This window comes from Myxine glutinosa, chromosome 6 (assembly GCF_964187855.1).
Source record: "Myxine glutinosa chromosome 6, kmMyxGlut1.1, whole genome shotgun sequence".
Taxonomy (NCBI): domain Eukaryota; kingdom Metazoa; phylum Chordata; class Myxini; order Myxiniformes; family Myxinidae; genus Myxine; species Myxine glutinosa.
The window spans coordinates 110,630,163-110,655,837 of NC_136266.1; the positions used below are offsets into that span (position 1 = coordinate 110,630,163).

At 45.1% G+C, this 25,675-nt stretch overlaps 2 protein-coding genes across 11 annotated transcripts in view; one reads left to right on the top strand and one right to left on the bottom strand.

Annotated features, from left to right (window-relative positions):
• LOC137413183 (MAP/microtubule affinity-regulating kinase 3-like) overlaps positions 1 to 16,814 on the top strand; it is a 120,300-nt gene extending 103,486 nt beyond the window's left edge. For 2 of the 10 annotated variants that reach the window (XM_078780391.1, XM_078780392.1), the window contains 9 exons: positions 4,590 to 4,699; positions 5,564 to 5,762; positions 9,447 to 9,658; positions 9,755 to 9,861; positions 10,348 to 10,482; positions 10,586 to 10,840; positions 14,845 to 14,921; positions 15,313 to 15,357; positions 15,520 to 16,814. In XM_078780391.1, coding sequence (XP_078636517.1) covers positions 4,590 to 4,699; positions 5,564 to 5,762; positions 9,447 to 9,658; positions 9,755 to 9,861; positions 10,348 to 10,482; positions 10,586 to 10,840; positions 14,845 to 14,921; positions 15,313 to 15,357; positions 15,520 to 15,590 — 1,211 coding nt within the window. In that variant the 3' untranslated portion in view covers positions 15,591 to 16,814. Of the gene's footprint in view, positions 1 to 4,589; positions 4,700 to 5,563; positions 5,763 to 9,440; positions 9,659 to 9,754; positions 9,862 to 10,347; positions 10,483 to 10,585; positions 10,841 to 14,844; positions 15,029 to 15,312; positions 15,358 to 15,519 lie in introns of all 10 variants that reach the window. The other 8 variants (XM_078780386.1, XM_078780387.1, XM_078780384.1 and 5 more) reach the window with 7 other exon arrangements.
• Positions 16,497 to 24,919, bottom strand: LOC137412518 (creatine kinase M-type). Its single transcript, XM_068097837.2, has 8 exons — positions 24,768 to 24,919; positions 24,321 to 24,521; positions 22,681 to 22,835; positions 21,057 to 21,189; positions 20,769 to 20,940; positions 19,289 to 19,412; positions 18,936 to 19,125; positions 16,497 to 17,421 (listed from the first exon to the last, which is right to left on the bottom strand). The coding sequence occupies exons 1-8, from the start codon at positions 24,907 to 24,909 to the stop codon at positions 17,243 to 17,245; spliced, it is 1,296 nt and encodes a 431-aa protein (XP_067953938.2). The 5' UTR covers positions 24,910 to 24,919; the 3' UTR covers positions 16,497 to 17,242.
• Between the last annotated feature and the right edge of the window lie 756 nt (positions 24,920 to 25,675).

Here is a 25,675-nt window from a genome sequence, read left to right on the forward strand (position 1 = left end):
GTCGGCATTTATGCCGGTAGTTGTTGTTGTTGGTTAACGGTGTGGGTTTTTATGGCCAGCTTGTTATAATTGTAAAAACATAAGGCAAATCACAGGAGGCAATCACATACTGGGGAGATTAATCTTAAACCCTAGAGCTAATTAGCATGTCTTCACACCCTGTATGAAGAACACATAAACAACATTAAGCTCACAGTTTTTCTACTTGCATACATCGAGATTGGCTTCCTACTCACACGTGGTCCATGCTACCCTACACGATTCTATCTCCACTATGGTATGTTGTCACCTACCCCCACAAACGTAACAATATGCTCTACAAGCAAGACCGCCAGTCTAACAGCAGCATAGCCGGCCTTGTTTGATACTTTGGTTGAGGATAATATGACCTGGGTGGGGATACCAGTTAGCAGTTAGCAAATAATGTAAGTATTTTTTAAAATTTCAATGAACCCCACATTCCTGTGCCACCTTCAGTCGAACGTCAGGCATCGACAGCAGGTTCATGAAGGACTTGGACAAAAAAACGTACAAAGTCTGAATGTTGCTCTATCCAGTCAATGGCGAAACTGCAAATGGGAAATCCGTGAATGTCTTCGATGGAAACCCTTATGTCATTTATTCATTCTGCTTTAAACTCGATATCTCTATATTGTCATTGGAAACAGTATCATTCATCATTACAATCACAAATTAATAATATAGTATTACTATATCAAAATATAATGTTAAATCACGATTGTATTGAGATATTATCAAACCAGTGAACCGTCATCATCTGTTCATGTCTACATTTGGGAGCAAGGTCCATGTTGATCGCATTTCAAAATCATAATTGTATTGAGGAATTTTTGAAACCTCCTACCTACCTTACAACACCTGCTGGGACCCCAAAACATTCCACAGAGGGTTATTATATTTCCTTTTAGTGAAATATGCAACTGTAATAGTTACTAAATGCTGTCCCCCCTGTCATGTGACCAGATCCTCAGTTCTGATTGGTGGACATTTGTGAGGGACATACATACTGTCGCGCAATCGTCTTTGATTAATATCAGGCGGTCACGGATGCCGATCGCGAAGGCCTTAACCCCCGAGGCGAAAACTCAATGGCGGACTTCCGGAACCAAAAAGCTACACCAAAGCGCGCGGGATGGAGGGGGGCGGCGAGACCCCTGCAGTCTTACCTGTTCTCGGGGCGTCTCCAATGCTGCTGCAAATTAAATAAATCACACGGAAAACTGCGTTCAGGAATATATACAGAAAATAATACAAGGGTTTATTGCAAAGAAAATCAGGACAGGGAAAAGCACGCGCCGGTAATAAATATCCGAATCGGGACGTCCCCACACGACTGATTTCAGAAACGAGACGAGGGAATCTGAATTAAGGAAAAGAACACGTCATGTGATTGTAAACGTGCAACTCGGTCTTATCTGTCTCTGGTCGTCATCCGTGTAACACGGCCCCGCTCGGCCGCCACCAGGCCTCGCTCCAAGCTCCGATCCTCTCGCCGCCCATTAGGTCCGTGCACCAAGCACCACGCGTCCAACGCAGGCCCGCGAGCTCCACACAAGGTCGACCCTCAACTCGAGCATGAACACAGAACGACGAAGAACGGCAAAGGGGGGGAGAGAGCGCGAGTCAACTGCACCCAAGTGCCGCTTTGAGCCAAATTCAAGCCAACGAAGCAACTCTCACAATTCTCTCCCTGTACGAACTCCACTGCTGGCCAACTCCTCACTCTCTCGAACCAACTCTACTCACTCTCAAGACTCACTCGGTGCAAGACCCACTGTCAGACTCACAATCGCGTTCGGCGCTCGCTGATCTCTGCTTGCCAACTCACTCACTCTCCAAAACGTCCTGCCGCCCCTCGTATCACTCCGCGGCGGTGATGTCAGCCCTGGCGCGCCACCCAATCAGTGGCCTCCACCGAATCACAGGCCTGTGGTGTGGTCATAGCACGTGGCACTCGAGGTGGATAGGCCTGTCGGAGGTGTAAATGGTGGCAGCCATTATCGGCGGTGTACCAGCCTGGTTTCTTTTTGCCGGTTCTCTTTCACAGTCATGTCAGGGAAGGGCGTTACTTAGTGTTGCGCTAAGGACCTGTCGGAATGTCTATGTGGTTGCGGTGCCAAAAGGGACAAAGGTTTGGCTGACCAGGTGAGACATACAAGGGCGCTTCTCTTTAATCCCTAACTCTACTTAACACACGAACCTCCTGGTAGATTCACAAGTATATATCTTAACCTGACAAACGCCTACACATGAAGAACTTATTACAGGTAGTTTTCCTTACCGCGACACACGAAGCATGTTACCTACTCAGATCTATCTGCTCTACATATCACTACCACATCGACATAACAATACATACATACATACATACCCAGTGGCGTAGTGATTGGGGTGGGGGGGAGGGCAGAGGGGGCGACCGCACCAGGCACGCAGTGGATGGGGCACCAAATGACACCTTCAAAAAAACGTTTTCATGCTCCATTTGGTTGTATTGTATATAAATTATAGTACAACGAACTCGTGAGATCACGAAAAGCAACTTTCAGAACCACGTTTTACAGTTTAAACTCCGTGCTACATGGCAATGTGTCATGTCGATGCTTACAAACTCCTTTCCATCCGAATTAAATTTTTTCATAATTACTATTTCTATCACCTCACACAGATGTCCGTGAAGTTAGCAACCTTTATCATATTTATCTTTATCATATTATCAACGTTATTTACCATGTGTGATTTTATTTTACCGGATTCAAACCATTACTGTATTCAAACCATTGCCTTATTCGCGTCTTACATTGTGTTTCTCAGGCCTTTACAGGATTCGAACCATTATCGGATTACCATAGTCCATAATTTACCCTATTTATGCAATCACAACCGCCTTTTGTACAAATAAATCCACAACACCCCCCATTTTTGTAATGGTACAACCCTAACTTTGAATCGGGTAAAGGGTGCTAACTTCACGGACATTTCTCACAGTAAATAAATCCATGTTATGGTGTTAGTAGTTATCGGGCTGCCTGCTGCTTAGATCTCTCATCTTGTATAATGAGGTTTAATAATTATGCACTCGGTAACATGGAGATCGCCCATTGGCCCAATGGATGGAAGGGTGTAACTGTTGGACGTTTGTTATGTAATTACGTCTATCAAATCTAGATATCTCATGGTGTATGTCCCAATCAGCAATGGCCAGGACCACGTGCCAAGTGAGTTCTTTAACTTCCTTGTCTTCCTCTGCTGCTCTGTCTCATCAGCTCCAGTCTCTAGGCCATAGAAATACGACACCTTGCTGCATAGAAATACCACACCTTGCTACATGCATGTTTGATGTAGTTTTTGTTAACTACCTTGTAGCATACCTGCCTGCTGTACTGCTTCAGCATTAATTTACCTTTCACCAAGCCCAGGTCTGCTTGGACCAGGGCGGGTATTATACGTTCGTTTTATTATTGCCAAATGGTACTAATATTATTATTATTAGTATTAATAAATGCTTTGTTACAATGTTATCGTTTTTGTTATTTATTTTGTCATAGGAATAGCATGCTATGGAAGGATCTCTTAAACTGCTCTATGCACCTCAACATGGCGAGTGTTTAGAAACATGAATATTTGCGGATTATTTGTAGTTAATAAGCCTAATCATCTCAGGAGATCATATCTCAATATATTCTCATTTTGAACAGGTTCCAGGGCTCTGCTGCTAAGCCTGCTGGGGAAGCTTAGAGCTCTTTCAGATGGCCCCCCCAATTGGGATTTCTTACTATGTCAGTGCCAGCAGGGGGCGATATTTCTGACCTTCACCCTGAGCGCCACAAACCATCACTACACCACTGCATACACCGGACGGACAGACAAACGCTGTTCCACACGACATTTCCCTACGGGCTACGCCTTAAAAAAACATATTGGAGATAAAGTTCCAATGCAGGGTTTGACTGTTTCGCAGAAGTGTTTTATTATTTTTACAGAATGTGAGGATCGTAATGGCATTGACACACACATCTCAGACGAATATACAAAACACACCACAGGACTGTTATGCGAAACGAACACAACCACTAAGCTCGGGGGGGGGGGGGGGGGGGGGATTGCTATTACTTCCCAAGGCACTCTGGGTGCCAGCGACGTCAACAATGGCACCGCCTTTCTCACCACACTCCGCGGGGAATTTCCTAAGTAGGGATTTGTGGGGATTGGCTGTACTCTTATCCTTTTAAATACTGAACGTCAAGCAAGGAAGCAGCACGTACATTTTTTTTTGTCTTTGGTATGACTTTGATTTGGTATGACTTTGGTATATGGGGGTTCAACCGCCGCCCTCCCAGACTCAGAGCGGATAATCTTACCATTACACCACCGAGTCTGGTTGTCGTCATAATTTCTGCCATATTTGCCTACGTAATAAATAGATGACCCCTGATGAGTCTGCATGGTGTTGGATTAGCCAGATGCTCATGATGTCTGTTAGCCATTGATGGGTGCTGGAAAGATGTGTGTTTTGCAGTTGTGCTTATTACAAAAACCAAATATTAAACTCTACTTATTATCCACTGCAGAGGTTATGGTTGGCATGGGTTACACCTGTGATGAGATCAAGAACTCGTTGGAGAAAAAAGCATATGATGACATCATGGCTACCTACCTGTTGCTGGGAGCAAAAGCGGAGGTAGGGATGCGTGTGGATCCCTTTGCATTAACCTCCTTTGTGATTGTGCTTGAAGCACCTTTTACCGTTATATCCACGGTTTTTTTTTTAACTTAAACATCCGCTTAAGACTTTGACATTTAGGGTGAAAATGGGCTGCCCCTTTAATGTTCCCATCTGAACCCTTGGATCATGATGAAGGAAACCATGGGTTCAAATTCCATTTACCATACGTTATGTGTTGTGTACTAATGTCCTTGTAATTCATATAAAAGTACTCGTATGTCTACTAATGTCTTTGTCCAGCATGTGATGAATGTATGAACAAGCCTCTGCAACATGCGTGCACACGTGCATCTAATTTTGGAAGGATATGGGAAGGAGTGTGGAAATTAAGGGGGAAAGAGGGTTTAAGAGACACCTCGAAGGTGGACAGTACAGCGAGCAAAGCTCACACCAGACAGAAGCTAAAGAACGACGATGGGTGTGCTTTTGCAGCAAAAGTGTAATTTTGTTCTCAAGTTTTTATCTTACATCTAATGCATACATACCCAGTGCAATCCCCAAATCCCCAAATCCAGGTTTTCTTCAGGGAAATCCAGGGAACAAACTCCAGGGAATCCAAGGATCCAGGGATTTCCCAAATCCAGGGAAAAATACAATGTTGTTTTCAACATGCACAAAATACCTTTTTGTTTCATATTATTCTGTTTCGGTTTTAAATTGTTTGTCTTAATTAAATTTCATTTGAACCCCATGGCAATGATTAGGAAAAGCACAATCTCAAGTAGTTTTCCAAGTTTTTATTAAACTGTATTTATTTTTTAAAAAATACATGTACAGTATATATTTCTGCCTCCTTCGTACAATGTGTCTGCACCTTAGCCTGAAGGTCCAGGAACTTGGTCTGGGTCGAACATGTCGCTCCTCAAGCTACGTCCAGGCAGCGACACAAGCCAGGGCTTGGGCCCATCACCATCCCCATCACAAACACGTGTGCAGCGCAGCTCCGCGGCCAACCAGAAAAACCGACGGGGAGCTGATTGCGGAAGTGGGACTGGTGCTAGTGATGTGAGTCACAGAGGTGAGGGTGGTGCCAAAATACGAGACGTTACACTGTGCATGCCTATAAGGGCTCCGCATCTTCACATTGGTGTCTAACTCAGCACTTTTATGATTCTGTAACCATAGCTTTACATGTGCTTCAATTCTGAGGTGGGATTTGGAATAGCGATGCAATGGTTGAACAATTGGGATAGGGTTAACGACTGGCATTTCATAATAGTGCCATCTTCCCGAGCAATGCCATGACCATGGCCATGACCATGACCAAAAATCCTTTCCAAAAAGAGAACCATGACAATTACAACTACATATGGGCAGGGTACAGCCCGAAGTGGAGATCGGTTTCTGAGGTTTGGGGACATGGAATGTAGGGACAATGACAGGGAGATCAGGAGAAGTGGTGGAAGTATTGGTCAGAAGAAGAGTGGACATATGTTGTGTGCAAGAGACGAGATGGAAGGGAAATGGTGTGAGAATGGTGAAGGGTAGGCAGGGACAAAAATACAAGTTTGTGTGGCAAGGGGGTGCCCGGAGGGCGTGAATGGTGTTGGTGTCCTGTTTTCTGAGGAGTTTGTAGACAGTGTGGTGAATGTGACGAGAGTGAGTGATAGGTTGATGATGGTGAAAATGATGATTGGAAAGCTCTTGGTGAACGTCATCTCGGGATATGCTCCGCAGGTTGGTCGGAGCGATGAAGAGAAGGACAAGTTCTGGTGTGCGATAGAGAAGCTGATGGAAAACGTGAAAGATGAGGAAGTCGTTGTGGTAGGAGGAGACCTAAATGGACATGTGGGAAGGAGTATGGACGGTTTTGAGGGAGTTCATGGGGGTTACGGATATGGTGTGAGAAATGGAGAAGGTGAAAGGATTTTGGAGTTTGCTGATGGAGCTGATTTGTTGATTTGTAATACTCAGTTCCAGAAAGAGGATAACAAGCTTGTTACATACACGTCAGGTGGGTCGACGACAACCGTTGACTACCTGATGGTGCGTAGGCGAGATAGGGGGCACCTCCGGGACACAAAGGTGATCCCGGGGGTGGAGGCTGTTTCACAGCACCACTTGGTTGTCTGCGACATAAGGGTGAAAGGTGCGAGGAGAGCTCGGCGGGTGAAGTACCAACCGAGAATGAAGGTATGAAGGTATGGAGGTTGAAAGAGGTGACGGTAAGGGAGGCATTAAAAGAGAGGCTGAGTAGGGTCGAGGATGATGTGGTTGAGCTTGAACGTGGTTGGATGTCAATGAAAGCTAGTCTGTTGGGAGCCGTTGGTGAGGTATGTGGATGGACAAAAGGACCACCGAGGCACTCGGAAACATGGTGGTGGGATGATGAAGTTGGAAAGAGGATTGACGAGAAGAGGAAGAAGTTCAAGGAGTGGCAGAAGGCGAAGGGCACGGGAGCAGAAAAGGCAGACCATGAAAGTTATAAGGCAGCCAAGAAGGCTGCAAAGAAAGAGGTAGCAAAGGCGCAGGAGGCATGTAAGAAAATGTTCGGAGAATGCTTGGATTCGGAAGAGGGTCAGAGAGCGGTATTCAGGATTGCAAAGCAGATAGCGAAAGAGAGGTGTGATGTGATGGGGGTGAGTTGCTTGAAGGATGAAGTGGGACAAATCGTTGTGGACCCAGATGGAATTAAAGGAAGATGGAAAAGATATATGGAAATGCTGTTGATACAGAGAATGAATGGGATGGCAACATAGAGAGTAACCCAGTTTTAAGACAGGCAGAGAAGATAACTGAGAAGGAAGTTGAGGAAGCGATAAAAGCAATGAAGAGTAGAAAAGTGGGAGGGCCGAAGGGAGTTGTGGGAGATATGTTGAAGGCAGCAGGAAGTTGGGGTGTGAAGAGAATGACAGAGATCTGTAATCTGGTGGTGAAAGAAGGCCGCATTCCAGTGGATGGGGAACTGAGTACCCTCGTCCCTCTATACAAGGGGAAAGGTGACCCTCTGGAGTGTGGCTCGTACCGAGCGATAATGTTATTGGAGCATGGAATGAAGTTATTGGAAAGGGTGTTGGAGAGGAGGATAAGGAAGAAGGTGAAGATCGACGAAATGCAGTTTGGATTCATGCCAGGAAGAGGAATGACAGACGCGCTCTTTATTGTGAGGCAGTTGCAGGAGAAGTACATGGAGAAGAGGAAGAAGTTGTTTCTTGGGTTTGTTGATCTGGAGAAAGCATTCGATAGGGTTCCATGCGAAGTATTGACATGGGCATTGAGGAAGTTAGGAGTGGAGGAATGGTTGATCAGAGTAGTGATGGCAATGTACAAAAGAGCCCGCACAGCTGTAAGGGTGAAGGATGGGAACAGTGGTGAGTTTGAGGTGAAGGTGGGAGTGCATCAGGGGTCGGTACTAAGTCCACTACTATTTGTAGCTGTGATGGAGGTGCTGGCTCAGAACGTAAAGGAGGGTTTACCGTGGGAGTTGTTGTATGCAGTTGATCTGGTGTTGATTGCGGAAAGTATGGATGGACTGAAGGAAAAGATGAACAAGTGGAAGGAATGTATGGAGACAAAAGGTCTGAAGGTGAATATAGGAAAGACGAAGGTGATGGCAAGTGGTAAAGCATGTGGTGAGGTGGAAAGAACTGGAAAGTGGCCATGTGCTGTGTGCAGGAAGGGTGTCGTAGTGAACTCCATTCAATGTACAATGTGCGCTGAGTGTGTTCATCAAAAATGTAGTGGTCTAAGAGGGTCATTAACCAGTGTGGCAGCTACATTCAAATGTAAGGTGTGCACAGAGGGAGCTGCAGATGGAGGAAATGTTGAGTTGGATCTTGGAGACGGCGTGAAGCTGGAAGGTGTGAAAACATTTTGCTACCTCGGAGACATGCTGAATGGAGAAAGTGGATCAGACTCGGCAATGGTTGCGAGAGTGAGATGTGCATGGAAGAAGTTTCGGGAACTGAGTGGCGTGCTGATGATGAGGGGAGTGTCGTTGAAGCTGAAGGGAAAGGTGTATGCTGCATGTGTGAGAAGTGTTATGATTTATGGGAGCGAGACATGGGTAATGAATGTAGAGCAGCAACGAAGGCTGGAAAGGGTGGAAATGCGAATAGTTCGGTGGACGTGCGGAGTATCGTTGAGAGAGAGGAAGACAAATGATGAATTGCGAAAGATGATGAGAATAGAGCCTGTGATTGATGCTGTGAAGAGGAACAGGTTGAGATGGTTTGGTCATGTGTTGAGGAAGGATGAAAGTGACTGGTTGAGAAGAGTGATGGAAATGAATGCAGAAGGAAGTAGAGGACGGGGAAGACCGAGAAAGACTTGGCTAAAGATGGTGGAAGAAGAAATGTGGGCAAGAGGGTTAACAAGGAGAGATGCAGAAAATAGGGCAAAATGGAGAAGATTGTCATGGGGACCGCAAGGCTAACCCCCGCTCTCGCAGGGAAAATGGCATTAAAATGCATATTGTTGTTGTTGTTCCCTAGCAATGCGTGGCGTATTCACTTGAAACATCAAATGTGATCTGTTTGAATCTTGGGACTGGAAGAAATATGCAAAGAATACATTTATGTATCGAGGATAAATGAGCAACAATAATTTATGTGAAAGTGTAGGAAAAGTTCATTGTGAAATGTTATTTGTTCAACTTTATTTAAAAAATTTAATCACTCATCATGACGTACTACACGAAGAGTGAAATTAAGTAAAATCGTCATTTTTATACGAGTGACCTCTTCCTGTCCATGAGGCGCAGGCCTTTCCATTCCTGCGTCGGCATATATTCGACGTAGTCAGACCAATACCGCAGACATGGACCGGGGTGGAGATATTCAGCCTCGCCGCTGGGCCAACACTGGGGGACCGGGCCGTAGGTCGGACGTGCCACCTAGCCCGCTGCTCAACAAGGTCACTAGTCCAACGAAAACTCCCAGCTCCGGACGCAAGAAGCCATCTGCAATACCCATCGTATGTGACATGTTAAAAGTTCAACATTAGATCGAGGCTTTCTTTTAGCTGCTAGTTTTAGGCGGATTGCTCACCAAAACGTTTGCTGGGTTTTAGGCTGAAGTCGTTGCGGCTGGCAGCATTACCCGTCGAAACACGTACATCTGTGAGCGGACAACCAATGAGAGGCATACAGCAGCTGCCCACAATGGCAAAGAAATGGGGTAAGTGTTTTGTATACCCAATGACAGGAAACCTCTTTAACCTCTCACCCACTTCCATTTCTCTCCATTCCCACCTAGCTGGTACATTTCCTGTTCCATGCCACGTTGCTGCTTCATGATTTATTACTTTTAGCGTAACAGTTTTGTCATGTCGTGTGCTTTCCCACTGCATCTTTGCATGAGGAAAGAGCTGTGCCTTGGCAAGGCTTGGCCTGCCAGGAGGTGGCACATCGTGTAAAGTGCAGTGTTGAAAACACGATGGTGAGAAGCGGTCCATCATGCCTTGCCCTTAGTTAGGTGTGGAGTGCAGTGTGCCCAAGTACCCTGTGCTTTGTTTGTTTTTGTTTTTGTTTTAAACCATGTGGCTGTAATGCACAAAACCTTGCATGTGGTGGCTGTCTTGTTTTTACTTTTTGTTTGTTTGTTTTTGTTTGCTTCTTTTTATTTTTTTTCTCCCATTTATTATTTTGTTGGTGTGACGATCAGCATCCCTGCTACCACCCATGGTTCCACGCCTGTTTCATCTGTCAGCCGCTCGCGCCATAACAAATCGCTATCTGTGAACCGCTTCACAAGGCCGCCACTGCCTCGGTCTGACGACAAAGACCTCATCCGCCACATGTAAGCTCCTTTCCTGCTTCCTCTTCCCTCTGCTTACCTGATTACTCGGCACTGTTGGTATTCTGTAGTCATCCCCATCACCTTTCACCCATTTCTCTCACAGCACAAATGGGCAACGTGGTCCGGGCTCATCTCCATCTTCGCACAGCATCAACAACAACGTCTCTTCAACCGGATACTTCTCACGGGGGGTATCTGCCCGAAACACCGTTCATGGCGGGCAGCTTCCGGATTCCCGTGGCACACAGTACCCATCGCCGCCATCGCCCTCCCTCTCGCATGACCATGACGGCTTGGCACAGAGCCGACGTGGACCTTCTACAATCTTCAGCAAGCTAACATCCAAGTTCAGCCGCAGGTAAGGGCACACTCAGAGTGATGTGTAAACCATGTAGATACAGTGGCCTGCAAAAGTATTCACCCCTACCAATAATGCCATATTTATATGAACTAGTAGGCCCGAATTTTCATCGATTTTCATGGCCTTGTGGCATACCTGCCTACTGTCGTGCTTGAGCATTAGCTTGCCTTTTACCAAGCCCAGATTTGCTTTTTGGGTAGGTCTCTACCAGCTTTGCACAGTGAGATGGTGAAATCTTTGTCCATTCTTCATGTGAAAATTGTTCTATTTCTGCCAAGTTTGATCGTGATCGTCGATGGACTCCAATGTTCAAGTCTCGCCAAAATATTAAATTGCGTTCAAGTCAGGACTTTGACTGGGCTACTCAAGAACATCAATTTTATTATTATTCAGCCACTCCAGTGTGGCTTTAGCTTTGTGCTTCCGATCATTGTCCTGCTGAAATATGAATCTCCAACCCAGTTTCAGATTCATGGCTGACTTAAGAAGGTTTTCATCAAGGATTCTCCTGTACTTTGCACCATCCGTTGTCCCTTCTATCCTAACTAGCTTGCCAGTCCCTGCTGATGAAAATCATCCCCATAACATGATGCTGCCACCACCATGCTCGTCAGTAGGGATGGTGTTGACTGGGTGATGTGCAGTGTTTGGCTTGTGCCCTTTGAATTTAGACCGAAAAGTTCAATTTTTGACTCATGTGACCACAAAACTTTTCTCCACATGCCTGCAGTATCATTACGATTATTTTTCACAAACTCCTACGAGCTTTTAGATTTGTCTTTTTTTTAGTAATGCTTTATTTATTGCCACCTGTCCAGAGGCCAGCTATGTGAAGGGGACAGATATTGTTGATTGATGAACACTGACCCCCATCTCGGACATAGAGCCTTGCAGATCTTTCAAAGTCATTGTTAGATTTACAGTGACATCCCGAACCAGTTTCCTGCTTGCCCAGCTGTTCAGTTTGGATGGGCAACATGATCTGGTTTGAGTCTGGTTGGTTTGATACGTCTTCCACTTAATGATGGATTTCACTGTACTTAAAGGGATAATGAGTGACTGAAATCTATAACCCTCTCCTGAATGGTGCTTCTTCACCACTTTGTCTGACTTCTTCTTTGGAAAGCTCCTTGGTCTTCACGTTTGCCTTTGTTGGTTGACTTAGTAAGTTGTACCTTAAAACTCCTTAGATAAGTGGTAAAGCTGAATTTTTAAGTTAAAACTCTGATTACATACAGGTGAAACCTATTACACTTATTTTTGTAACCTTTCAAACAAATAATTTGCTTCTCAAGTGATTTAGAATTAATTAGGCAAAGGGATTGAATACTTATGCAATGGCAAAACATCCGATTTTTCACTGTTAATCCAACTTATTCACATTTTATCTGCATTTTTTTAGCTTTATCACTTTGGAGTAGTTTGTGAAGCCATCATAAAGTATTCACGACCCTTGACTTTTTCACATTTTGTTGTGTTAGAGCCTGCATCTAAAATTGATTAAATCGATATTTTTTGTCACTTATCTACACATAATACCCCATAATGTCAAAGTGGAATTTTTTTAGACATTTTTACATAATGATTAAAAATGAAATATAGATATATCGAACTTACATAAGTATTCAACGCCCTGAGTGAATACTTCATAGAACCGACTTTGGCAGTGATTACAGCTTCAAATCTTCTTGGGCATGTCTGTATCAGCTTTGTACATCTGGATTTGGGGAGTTTCTCCCGTTCTTCCTTGCAGATTTGCTCAAGCTCTGTCAACTTGAATGGGGAACGTCAGTGAACAGCAATATTCAAGTCTTTCCACAGATTCTCAATGCGATTCATTTCCGGGTTTTGGCTGGGCCACTCAAGAACTTTCACGTTCTTTTTCTGAAGTCATTCCAGAGTTGTTTTGGCTGTATGCTTGGGGTCATTGTCCTATGTGAATGTAAATCTTCACTGCAGTCAAAAGTCTTTTGCACTCTGAAGCAGGTTCTCCTCAGGGATTTGCCAGTATTTGGCTCCATTCATTGTTCCCCTTTATTCTTACACGTCTCCCAGTCCCTGCTGCTGAAAAGCATCCCCATCGCATGATACTGCCACCACCATGTCTCACAAAGAAAAGAGTTCAATTTTCGTCTCATCAGACCACATTATCTTTTGCCTCATGCTCTCAGAGTCATGCTTTTTTGCTATCTCCAGGTATGCTGTCACATGTGCTTCTTCCTCATGAGTGACTTCCGTCTGGTCATTCTCCCATAAAGCCTAGATTTGTGAAGGGCTGCAGAGACTGTTGTCCTTCTGGCAGGTTCTCCCATCTCAGCCAAGTAACTCTAATTCTTTCGGTGGTCATTGGGTTCTTGGTCACTTCCCTGACCAAGGTTCTTGCGCAGTTGCTCAGTTTGGTTGAACAGCCAGCTCTAAGAAGAAGCCAGCCATATTCTTCCCATTTCCTAATGATGGAGCTCACTCTGCTCTTGGGAACCTTCAACAATCTAAAAATTTACTGTGATTGACTACATGTGATTATTTATTGTGGTCTAAAGGACAAAGTGTATGCTAACTGTCCACAAACTCTTCATGAACTTAAAGAAAACAGACGCGAAATCGATGATATTGACGTGGGCCCTATCGAATGTGCCGGGAAGCACACAAGTTGCAGAACGTCATGAATAATTGGTGTCCAAGATTGGAGGAATGTGTCAGGCGAAATGGTGCGCATCTCCTAGATGTTCGTTTTTACAAATAAATGGCATGTTATGTACTTCACTTTCTTGTAAGAATTTGTTTTGAAATACAATTTTTTATTTCCTTCACACGAATTTCAAAAATTACCATATTTTTGGCTCACCCTGTATCAAGTTGGATTTGAAAGCATCATGAAATATGCTCAGGTAGCATTAAAATGTGGAAACTTTGGGGGGTGGGGGGGGGGGGCTGAATACTTTTGCAGGCCACTGTAGATAAGTTAATTTTATTTAAACATTTCTCGAAGGTTCCTGCTTATGCTTGTACATAAATCTCAGGTTGGCCAAGGACATTAGTACACAATGGACAAATACATAGAGCATAAGGTATTTGAATCTGGGTTCATAGCATCATGAGCCATGTGTTCAGATGTGCACTGGCCAGGCAAACCAAGCTATCATGCAGCTTCATGAGGGGGTGGAGTCATGAAGAGGGTAGCAGCATTAATCCACAGGTTACTTTGTTTCTTCTCCCCTCTCTCTTTTCTCTCCCTGTTCACTCATCCCCTACTTGTTTTGTCACATGGTGACCCGACTGCTGGTTTGTTGTCTTTTTACCCTCTGTAATCTCGCTCTTCCATGAGCGTCAATCTTGCATTCAAAATACTTCCTGCTTGTCAATTTGCTCTCTATATGTTTTATTTCATCTCATTCATTTCCTGTGATGCACTTTTAAATCTCTGTAAACAAAAATAATTGTGATTAACACATCGAAGTTTCTGCTTATTATCAAACATTTTGTACATTTGACAAAGTGTTTGATTTTGATTATTAGTTCATTTAACGCTCTTTAAGGCCCTTTTTGTCATACACAAAATCGGCTTGATGGGAGAAGCTGCCTTATTTTGCACTGTTTCGCAATGGCAACTTCTTGTCTTCTGGAGACCACTCGTGGAGAAATGTTACATTCTGAGCCAACATCAGGCGGTGCATTGGCCAATCCAGGCATGCTGTTGCTTTGAAGTGTCTCATTAAAATCAGTGTTGCATTTGTCGAGTAAGTATTTTGTCCATTCTATTATGATTGAAAACTGCTGAGCTGTCTAATCAGGTAATGGTAATGTTGTTAGGTAGTTTGATCACTCCTCTTGGTCACATGACTACTGCATGGTCTAAGCTAGACATGAAGGGTAAAGAACATCCGTATGCATCGAAAAGGGGTTCATCTTTGATTCTCGTGAATTTGTGGTTATGTTGTAACGTGTCTGTGGTAAGAGTCTCAGTTAGACAAATCAAGTTTAATGCACCACATTTCTTCCAGGGTGAATATCGAGCCTCCCAAGAGCAGCACAAGCAACCCCGCACCACCTGGAGCCACGCCTGGAAGCAAGTCTGCCCGTGCGTCCTCAGCACAACCTTTTGGCCTGGTCCCCGCGGTATCGCGGAACCGGGGAGCCGGGCTTGCACCGCGTCTAGCACAGCAGCTTGGGAGCCTGAGAGCCCAGGTTTAACAATGGCCTAACTCACTCCTTTTGTTTAGCTTCTCGGGGAAGGAGACTGGTTGGCCAGCTCAGGGGAACCAAATTATTCCAATCTCTCAATGGCTCTTTTGATGTCCACACCTTTTTACCAGACTTAGTATAACTCTTTCAGCACCTATTCATTCCTTTTTCCTTATTCTCTTTTTTTTTTTTCTTTGATTAATTTCCAATATTTTGAGCTTCTTTTTGTGGCATGCTGTCTGTAACAAACTCCTTTCATCTCCCTCTTCTCCCATTTCAACCCAAAGGGCCACAGCCAATGGGGAAAGAAACAGGAGACTTGAAAGTCCAAGGTGAGTCGTGTACAATGCAATGAAACTTTAATATCAAGCTATTTATTGCATGCATGGTTTATTTTCTTTGTGTCTGTGGCTCTTAGAGAAGTTTGTACACACCACTTGAAGGTCACGGAATTGGTTACCATTCCTCACAACTAAGTCACTGTTTTTCTGCAGTAGCCACATACTTGGGCATCCGCAAGACCAAGTCCAGGAAGGGTCCGAGCTCCGGTTCACCGGGGCAGTGAGTGCCACGGCTGCTGTGATGTTTTAAGTGGCCCACGTGATGGACTCTGATGTCGGGGAGGAGACAAAGAGTATCGTGCAACCATGAGGTGCACATTGCTGCAGAAAGTGAGCCTGGTGTACAGAGGCACGGAGCTCGGTGTACATCAGTGGAACCTTCTCTTCTCCATAATCTTTCCCCCATTGTCCTCCTGAGTTTTCAGGGAGAATTGCACAAGCTGTGAAACGTAGCTGTTTCAAATTCGCCCTTTGTCTTATGTGCGTAATATTCAGCCATCTGACCGATGGTAGCCAATCTAAACCCACTTCCACACGTGGCCCGTTTTCTTCCCCGTTTCTCCGGAGTGGAGGCTCGAACGAACGCCGAAGCCTGACTCAGAGGAGATGAGAGAGAAAGAGGCACACCTACTGTATACGACCGAGCTTGTCCTGTGTAATGGTATGCCATCCTGCTGAGCAGGGTGTGTGCGTCTCCGTTTGCCAATGTATATAAGGAGACCCCAATTACAAAGAACTCGCAGTAGCATTGTCCGCTGACGTATCCGACGGAGATTAGTACATAATAAGAATATTCTCAGAACAGCCGAATGTCTGTCTATATAGTGACTGCATAATTTTTCATGAGATGTATTAATTCAGGTAAATTAATCGTTGAAGAATAATAGTCGAGGGCCTGGTGGGAGTGCTGTTAATATTTGTTTTTGTTTTATTTTTTGATGTTGGTACATTTGAATGGTATTGACGCTTAGCGCGGTGTGATGGTTTACTAAAGAAAATCAACCTGCATTAAACACGTTTCACAAATGCTATTCCCTCTTCCTTACATCTCTCGCCTCACAAGTTCTCTTCTGCCATCAAGCTCCACTGCTGCCCCCCGCACCTTCTTACCCCAACACCCACCCTGCCCCCCAATTAACCTTTCATCACTTCTCTTCCTCCATCAACAAAAATGCACTGTTTCATTCCATGCAATCCTGGGTAGATTTATTTTATATTTTTGTTCCCGTTCCTGGAATGTTACGCTTAATTGGTAAAAACAAAAAGAGCAGCAGATTGTACTGTAAAGAAAAAAAAATCAAAAAATCTTGTTTTTATTGTTGTCTTGTTCATGACCTCCATGGATTTGTTTCTACCTGTTCATTGTTCCTCTTGGCTCCTACCCCTCTCTATGTGTATTGCCTGTGCGTGCGTAAGTATTAAAACGTGAAGTACTTTCGTACAACCTACGAAGTTTGCCGTTTGTCCTTGAACAATGGAATGTCCTTTTATGGTACACACGTCCGATGTTCGCCCAATGATGCACGAGCCCACAATTTAAATAACTTCCTGAAGGGGGCGACACAGGCCCATGAGAGGCCTCGAGGCCCCTGCAGGCGTATACTTCCCATGCACTTGGATTCATTTTGATATATTCAAACACGGTATATGAAATGATTGTGTGGAAGATCCGACGTGACGCGTCCGGGTGCAAAGAAAGAATGGCCATTGTGCACGGAGGGTTTTTTTCAGTGCATTTTATTTGCAGCGATGCTTGATGTTTGTACTAGAATGGAATCTCAATCTTCTGGCGTTATGCACTGGAAATTTTGAGTTAGACAACCCTGCTGAGTCTAGTCACAGCTGATTATGCCATTCATTATCCCCATGAAGAACTTCACTTCTGTGCTGGTATGAGGCTATCGATAGGCTGGTTCTTCTCGAGGCACTTCTCCATCTCGATGAGCAGTTTGACTCCATCGACCACCATCTGCACCTGCTGCACCTCCGAGGAGCCAATACGGTCCAGGTTTGAGACGTCGTACACTCCTCCCACGGCCGCCGTGTCAACACCCCCTGTTGGCACACAGGTTGCATTTACACTTAGGCTTTTGAAAAGTTATACAGCTTGTATCAATTTCCATTCATAAAGTTCTGTTTGGCAAATCGCCAACGTTAGAACCCCAACAGAGGCAAGAACGATGACCAATGAAAAATTTGAATTATGTTACGAGGAGGTTGATGTGACTAATCGTGGGAGTTTACGAAAGGGTTGTAGCACAAATTTGGGTTTGTTTCGTATAGTGGTGGTAGGTGGGTAAGGAATGAATTTTGCTTCAATTCAAAGTAGGAGGGGAGGGAGGTTTGAATTTTGCTTTGAGTGACCACATTGTCCTATATTGATGGTACAGAGGTAATGCACTTGCCTTTGAGCTGTCTAGTCTGGATTTGATTCCCAAACGGACTGTAAGCCGTCTGATTGGTGCTTTTCAGGCAGCTGTTACATCACAGTGCCAACCCAAGGATATACCTTAAGCTGTGTCCTATTTGCTGGCATTAACTGGTGGTGGACGTTAAAGAACCCATAAAAAAGTAGGTCTTCCATAAAAGGTAGGTGATTTATCACCAGCTCCCTTAATTTAGAAATTCCAAACCTAACCTGGAATCAAACTTGGAATCTTTCAACCCTGACAAATCACACACACTCTCTGTCCTCTGATACGAATGTCTGGTGACCTCACAACCAGCCATGATCTCTCCTGTCCCACTTCTGGTAAACAAACCACATCCAAATTGGCCTTCAAAACCGGCCGCTGACTGGGCATCCAACGTTGTGCTAAGTCTTTCCTTGCCAAATGCAAAGTTCAAACAATTCAAAAGGCCTTCATAGCTCAATCGAGTTCTGCTGTACCCTCTGGGCTAGCATCCTGCCTCCCACTCTAACCTTGTTTAGACCAAAGCCCTCAAAATTATTCAGATTTCCCACGACGAAGCAATTTCTGGCCCTGTTATTCCCACATCACAGGCAGGTTGGTGGCCTCTTCTACCACCTCCTGTTCTGCCCCGCTCCCCCTCCCCTGGTACATTTTCTACCAGTAACCCACTTCTGGTGGAATTCCCAAAAAGCTCATTGCTCAACCTCCGCGCATGCGTTCCTCTTTTCTCTCACTTGTGCAAACAATTTCCTCAGTCTGTTCAACCCCATTCTTTCCTCTCTGGCTTCAAAATGGCTGTCCACAACCTCAGGCCATGTCCCATCTCTACTCTGATCTTTTCCGCCCTCATTAACCATCCTCGATCCCACCCCTTCCTCTCTTCCTCCACGAACCACTTTTTTCAATTTCTCTTTCATTCCTACTAGTTTCTCCATGTTATTTTAGTCCCTTGTATTTGAGCTTCGTCACCCATGTGTCCTCTCCTCATTCCTGTCATCCTTTTGTTCTCGCTCTGTGGTGTCCCTCCTCTATCCTGACGTTGGTGTTTCCCTGTCTTCCATTGTGTTTATTCTGTTCTTCTGTATTCTAGCTCTTGCAAGTGTACAACGGAAAAAGACGCTGTGCTGGGGGTTTTTCTCTCGAGCAATTCCGTACCGGTGCCACGCTTCTGCAGACGCAACCGTCCGAGGATCTCCTCCAACTTCGGATGCTTGGCCATGTGCGGAAGTTTGACGTGCACGCCACCTCTCAGCCCTGTGCCCAGGTTGGATGGGCAGGTGAGCACGTAGCCCAGATGTTCGGTCCACATAAATGGATGGCCCTTCTCCTTGAAGATCTCCTCGATCTAGGTGGGTTAATGGTCATGGCAAGGAGGTTAATGTTTTTTCCCAGGCATTTCAGGGCCTAAGTCCAGCCATTACATTGAAACTGCTAAGTATTGACAGAAAAACAAAGTCTAACTATGATGATCACGTTGATTCGACATTAAGCCAACAGTTTAATCTCACCTTCTGCAGACCAAGGCAGAAGCGATTGAAAACCTCTTTCATGTTTCCTCCCTTCTGCATGGAGATGACACGGAGATGGTCTTCCTCGTTCACCCACACCAGGAAGGTCTTCGTGTCATTGTGCCTGAAAAACACTCATTTTTACCCAAATCCTTGTTGCACATGGGTCATCGCAAATTTTACACACTCACTGGTCTTACAAAACAAGTTATTACCTCCACCACCGAAAGTGGACCTAGGTTATGTTTGTTTTTGTTTGTCCTGTCTGTTTTCCTTTGTTTGCCCATGAACAGGACGTCACCAAAAGTTATGGCTGGATCCGGACAAAAACCTGGTAGACAAGTTGGGTGTGTGAAAAGAACGAATTGATTCGCTTGTGGTGATGATCCGGATTCGAGAACCTTTTAAGTGGTTCTTCACCATTGAGAGATGGGGCTAAAGACGATATACAACACAATATCGCAAAGTTTTGGACGGATCGTGACAAAAATGGTGGATGAGTGACGAGAACAAGCCGAATAGATTTTGGTTAGGCTGGATCTGCATCCGGACCTCATCAATGGGATACAAAAGGTACACTGTTCAGCCTGTCTGAGTCATGTCCTTCACAAAGTTTTAAGTTGTTCTCGTCCTATCCATTCAACAGGAACAGAAAACTTCCTTCTGAAGTCCCCTAGGTTTGAGAAAGTGCTCCCTCTGCTTTCAATCCCGTGATGCACCCCAGGTCTGCCAGGATGCATGTGCTACCATTAGCAGGCGAACGTTAAAGGTGTCTTTCGTGAAGAGCAAGCGAGTTATCGCCGGCATCCTGAGCAAATTACTAATTCCTGCCCAAATCGGCTTTAGTCTAACATCGGCCCGGGCGAGCTGGTTCGTGAAAGGCTTGGGCTGAAAACCTTCCTCAGCCGACCTCACAGGAAGGTGGAAATAATTGGGGCCTTTAAACAAGTTGTGGAGTAATTGTAATCGCAGCATTTTTTTTTTTGTATACAAGATTGAGGCTCGTGTAACATTAATCACAAAAAAATAATTAACGGACCTATAAAACATATAATAAAGGGAGCGGGAGACAAGCTGGGAGAGAGAGGGAAGCACACAAGTAGAACAGCAGAGAACAGGGACATCGGGAGATCTGTGGGAGGAGGAGGGGGTGGGGCAGGAGGAAGGGGGGTGGAGGAGGGGTGGGAGAGGTAAAAAACACAGACACAGCAAGGACTTCCAGGAAAGAAGTTGGTATTTCAAAAAAGTGGATTTGGGGTGAATTAACGGGGGTGGAAAAGATCAAGGTTTTGTATGGGGGAAGATAAGAGATGGAGGTGAACAGCTGTTTTAAAGACCTGGAGGGAGGAGTGGGATTGAAGAAATAAAGTTGATTTGTCAATATTTTTGTTCTGCCTCAATTCTTACAACGAACTTCGTCAATCTTAACATCCACATCTCTAAGATCGAAACCCACTCGGTTCAAAAACAAAGTCCTTACCAGATGCCACGTGCGTCAGGCCAATCACGACCCATTCCAGAAGCGAGGAGGAGTGGAGACACGGGCTTGTCAAACAGAAAGTGGTCATCGATAAGCTGCTGTTGCTCGGCGTCGCTCATGCTCTTAAGGTCGTAGTACTTCCCCTTCAGGTCGCCGGACAGCTTGCCGAGTGCTAGAAATCAAAGGGAGCGACATGTCGGGACTACCGTCGTTTGTCCGGCATCACAAATGTCCCATCAAGTGTTCCATTAGACACCGTGCGGGACGTTGAAGATCGACGTGGCAAACCTTCGATGGAGAGCTTTTCGATGCCACGGCGTTCCCCACGGCTGCAATGAGGCGGCAAGCAGAAGCCCTTGATGCTGCGACCTGTGCGGACGCGCGAGCTGATGACGTAGTTTGGATCCATGTCATCTCCACCCTGCGAGCACCGCACAGGTAAAATCCTATCGTTACCGCCAAAAGCAATCCTCACTTGGAAATATGTCGTATTCAACACAGGATGGAGTCACAACGTCCTGGTCCTCCCTCTAATTAACGCTCAATAAAGAGGAAGTCACAAATCAATACCTCCCCGAATCGACGTTCGGTAAATGGGAAGGAGTCACAAAAATCTTCCTCCCCCAAAGTCACAAAAAATCTTCCTCCCCCAAAGTCACAAAAAATCTTCCTCCCCCAAAGTCACAAAAAGCCCTTCATTACCTCCGCCCCAGATGGACGGACGTTGCTTTCACCCATGTCTGTTTGTCTGTCTGTGAGCAGGAGATTGCGGACGGATTCGGACAAAATTTGATGGACGCGTTGGGTTTGTGACGAGGACAAATCGAATCGATTCAATTTTGGTGAAGATCTGAATCTAAATAGGAGGATTTTTTTTACCTCCGTCACCAAAGGTGGATGCAGGTGATATGTTTTCAACCCTGTCCGTCTGTCCGTTTGTGAACAAAATATCTCAAAAAGCTGTGGACGGATTCGGACGAAATTTGGCAGAAATGTAGCGTATGTGACAAGGACGAAATGATTAGATTTTGGTGAAGATACGGATTCGGATCCGGCTAGTAGAATTTTTAAAGTAATTCTTCACCATTGGGGGATAGGGCCAAAACCAACATACAGCAGGATATCTCAAAAAGTTGTGGACGGATTTGGACCAAACTTGGTGGACAGGTTGTGTGTCTCACGAGGCCAAATGGATTCGATTTTGGTGAAGATCTGAATATGGAATCGGATATGAGAATTATTTAATTTTCAAAGACTTTCTTCACCATTGGGGGATAGGGCCAAAACCAACATACAGCAGGATATCTCAAAAAGTTGCGGACGGATTTGGACGAAACTTGGTGGACAGGTTGTATGTCTGACGAGGCCAAATAGATTCGATTTTGGTGAAGATCTGAATATGGATTCGGATATGAGAATTATTTAATTTTCTAATTAATTCTTCACCACTGAGCGATGGGGCCAAAAACGATACATAGCAGGATATCTAAAAAAAAAAAAGTTGGGACAAAACTTGGTGGATGAGTTGGGTCGGTAACAAGAACGAGCCGATTGGATTTTGGATCAGGTCCGGATGCAGACCCGGCCTATCGGTGGATATCGAATACAAAATGTAACGTGTTCAGCCTAGTGGAGGTATGCGATCTACCGAGTGCTGTTCTAGTATCCCAAAAGGCTTTGCAGCCAAAAGCGTGACACATTCCTTGGCATCACGAGACTCCATCCTCCGTGGATCGGGGAAAACTTTTTGACTCTCCCTTTTCTTACATTTGTTTTCATTTTCATGGGATCATCGTCCCTCGACGAGCGGACTTGGACCTTTCAAACTAGTCAATTGATCCCACTCAAATTGGTCACCAGTTACAACACTTTGTACCCAAGTGCCCAATATTTGGGGTACGCATGTGCTGACCTTCAGGTTGGCAGGGTTAAGGTCGGTCTTGTGTTTGTCTGTGGCCTTGTATCCACCATGCCTGTCTGAGATCACGGGGTCCAGAAGTTCTTTGAAGACCTCGTAGGACTCCTCATCTCCAGCCACGCAACCGACAGTCATGATGAAGGGGTGTCCTGTGGGTGAAGAAAGGGGAGAAAAGCAGGAAGTTTATTTCCTTGAAAGTCAAATACCCGTCTCAAGCTTCGACCTGGGAACCACAGATGGAGGAGGTCCTGAGGGTTCCTCGAGCTTCCTATCCTGTAATTCCATTTGTCGCACGTGCAAATTCGGCCAGGTCTCCATTCCAGGTGCACATGGATTTCATTGGAACACCTTTAACCGTTCGTTGCGATGTGGTGACCTCGCTTAAAGTGTGCGGGACCGTCCTCCATGTTATGACGTCACTATTGAGCGCATGTAACCGATCCAGAGACGGTGAAGGCCTCGCCTCGACGCCCGATCACGTTACCTCTCCATATAAAGCGTTCAGTCACCCGCGTCGGATCCATGTCGGCCAGCTTTCTTCTATTTATACAACCGCATTGCATTTCACCACATTCGAACAAATTTCACCACATTCGAACAAATTTCACCACATTCCACCACATTAGAACACATTTCACCACATTCCACCACATTAGAACACATTTCACCACATTAGAACACATTTCACCACATTCCACCACATTCGAACACATTTCACCACATTGGAACACATTTCACCGCATTCCACCACATTCGAACACATTTCACCACATTCCACCACATTCGAACACATTTCACCGCATTCCACCACATTCGAACACATTTCACCACATTCCACCACATTCGAACAAATTTCACCACATTCCACCACATTAGAACACATTTCACCACATTCCACCACATTAGAACACATTTCACCACATTCCACCACATTAGAACACATTTCACCACATTCCACCACATTAGAACACATTTCACCACATTCCACCACATTCGAACACATTTCACCACATTGGAACACATTTCACCACATTTCACCACATTCCACCACAATCGAACACATTCCACCACATTCCACCACATTACACCACATTCCAATAAAGCATACACAGTGTATACGAGCAGCTTCACCATGTTATGTGAATTCAACGGATGGAGCATTTTAAATATTTTACACCTTTAAAAATCATATATATATAATTTCTTTACACATCACGCACACAATGTTTGATCATTTTTATGACGTCATGCGCGATCCTATTTGTTAATGCACTTTTTTATGACATCATATCACGTTTGAAGGTTGTTATTCGTGTAAAAAATATTCTGCGTGTGGAAAACTGATCGATACACCACAGGCTTTTGTAATACTGTCGTTACATTTATAGGGTTAGGGTAAATAACCTATTGCAGGTTATAGTAACAGGTTTCGTTTACCCGGTAAACCGAAATGAACGTTGTATGTACCACGTGACAAAAAGCGCGCCGTTTCCACGGGAGGTCATCCTTCGCCAGACACTCGGACACAGACAGTTTTGGGTTTTGTTGGACAACTCAAGCATTTTGCCAAATGAAAGACGAGTTTGACGTCATCATGTGCTGGGTCCACGTCGATCTTTTCGGGGTTTGCTCACCGGGATTATCGATTCCTGTCTGGATGATGTCGTCCAACGTGACTCCGCTGGGAGTGTGCTTGTCTCGCAGGTTCTTGTACATGTCCAAGGTGAGGATTTTGGCCATGTGGTTGTTGTGTGCGCTGAGGTCTGGAAACTCTTCCTCAGCCTTGTACTTCAGTTTGAACTCGTTGTGTGTGAACGGCATCTTGGCGGTTGTTCCTGTTGGGCCGAGAAAGCACCAACCACAGGTAGTCATGTATCTCACCTTGACAAGCACAGCACGTCTCATCGCCATTGGTGATCAAGCACCGTGGGGCGAGTTAAACACGGTAATCGAGTTGATGAATCAGCCGTTTGTGAAACACCGGAATGACAGTTTATAGGTTCGTTGGGATTCGAACCCCAGGCGAGATATGCTTAGGAGTGAGTGTGAGTACCGCAAGCCCACCTGCCAGTCTCTCTTACCTGAACAGGAGCGAATTCGCTGCGGGTCTAGGAGAAGAATGGACGGCCCGACTTGGTCGGCGCTCTCAGGGGTCTTTAAGCAAGCCCTGCGGCTCTGATTGGTCGGCTTTATCGAGCGCAATGTGAGCCGCGGGGTTCGCATTACTTGACCTGCAATCCCGGCTCGGAACGTCGGGTTCACCTTTTCACCGGCGTTTGCAGAAAACCACCACATGATATTGGGACCAGGTTCTTGGTGATCCTAATGAAGAGTTCTACCAGAAGGTATTGGGACCAGGTTCTTGGTGATCCTAATGAAGAGTTCTACCAGAAGGTATTGGGACCAGGTTCTTGGTGATCCTAATGAAGAGTTCTACCAGATGGTATTGGGACCAGGTTCTTGGTGATCCTAATGAAGAGTTCTACCAGAAGGTATTGGGACCAGGTTCTTGGTGATCCTAATGAAGAGTTCTACCAGAAGGTATTGGGACCAGGTTCTTGGTGATCCTAATGAAGAGTTCTACCAGAAGGTATTGGGACCAGGTTCTTGGTGATCCTAATGAAGAGTTCTACCAGATGGTATTGGGACCAGGTTCTTGGTGATCCTAATGAAGAGTTCTACCAGATGATATTGGGACCAGGTTCTTGGTGATCCTAATGAAGAGTTCTACCAGAAGGTATTGGGACCAGGTTCTTGGTGATCCTAATGAAGAGTTCTACCAGATGGTATTGGGACCAGGTTCTTGGTGATCCTAATGAAGAGTTCTACCAGAAGGTATTGGGACCAGGTTCTTGGTGATCCTAATGAAGAGTTCTACCAGATGGTATTGGGACCAGGTTCTTGGTGATCCTAATGAAGAGTTCTACCAGAAGGTATTGGGACCAGGTTCTTGGTGATCCTAATGAAGAGTTCTACCAGATGGTATTGG

What these genes read in the sequence shown, in the direction of transcription:
- LOC137412518 (XM_068097837.2), bottom strand. Translation starts at nt 24,909, where the DNA reads ATGCGAACCCCGCGGCTCACATTGCGCTCGATAAAGCCGACCAATCAG. An exon ending in GCGAATTCGCTCCTGTTCAG is followed by an intron (nt 24,522 to 24,767) that starts GTAAGAGAGACT and finishes TCGGCCCAACAG; the next exon opens with GAACAACCGCCAAGATGCCG. An exon ending in TTAACCCTGCCAACCTGAAG is followed by an intron (nt 21,190 to 22,680) that starts GTCAGCACATGC and finishes CGGTGCTCGCAG; the next exon opens with GGTGGAGATGACATGGATCC.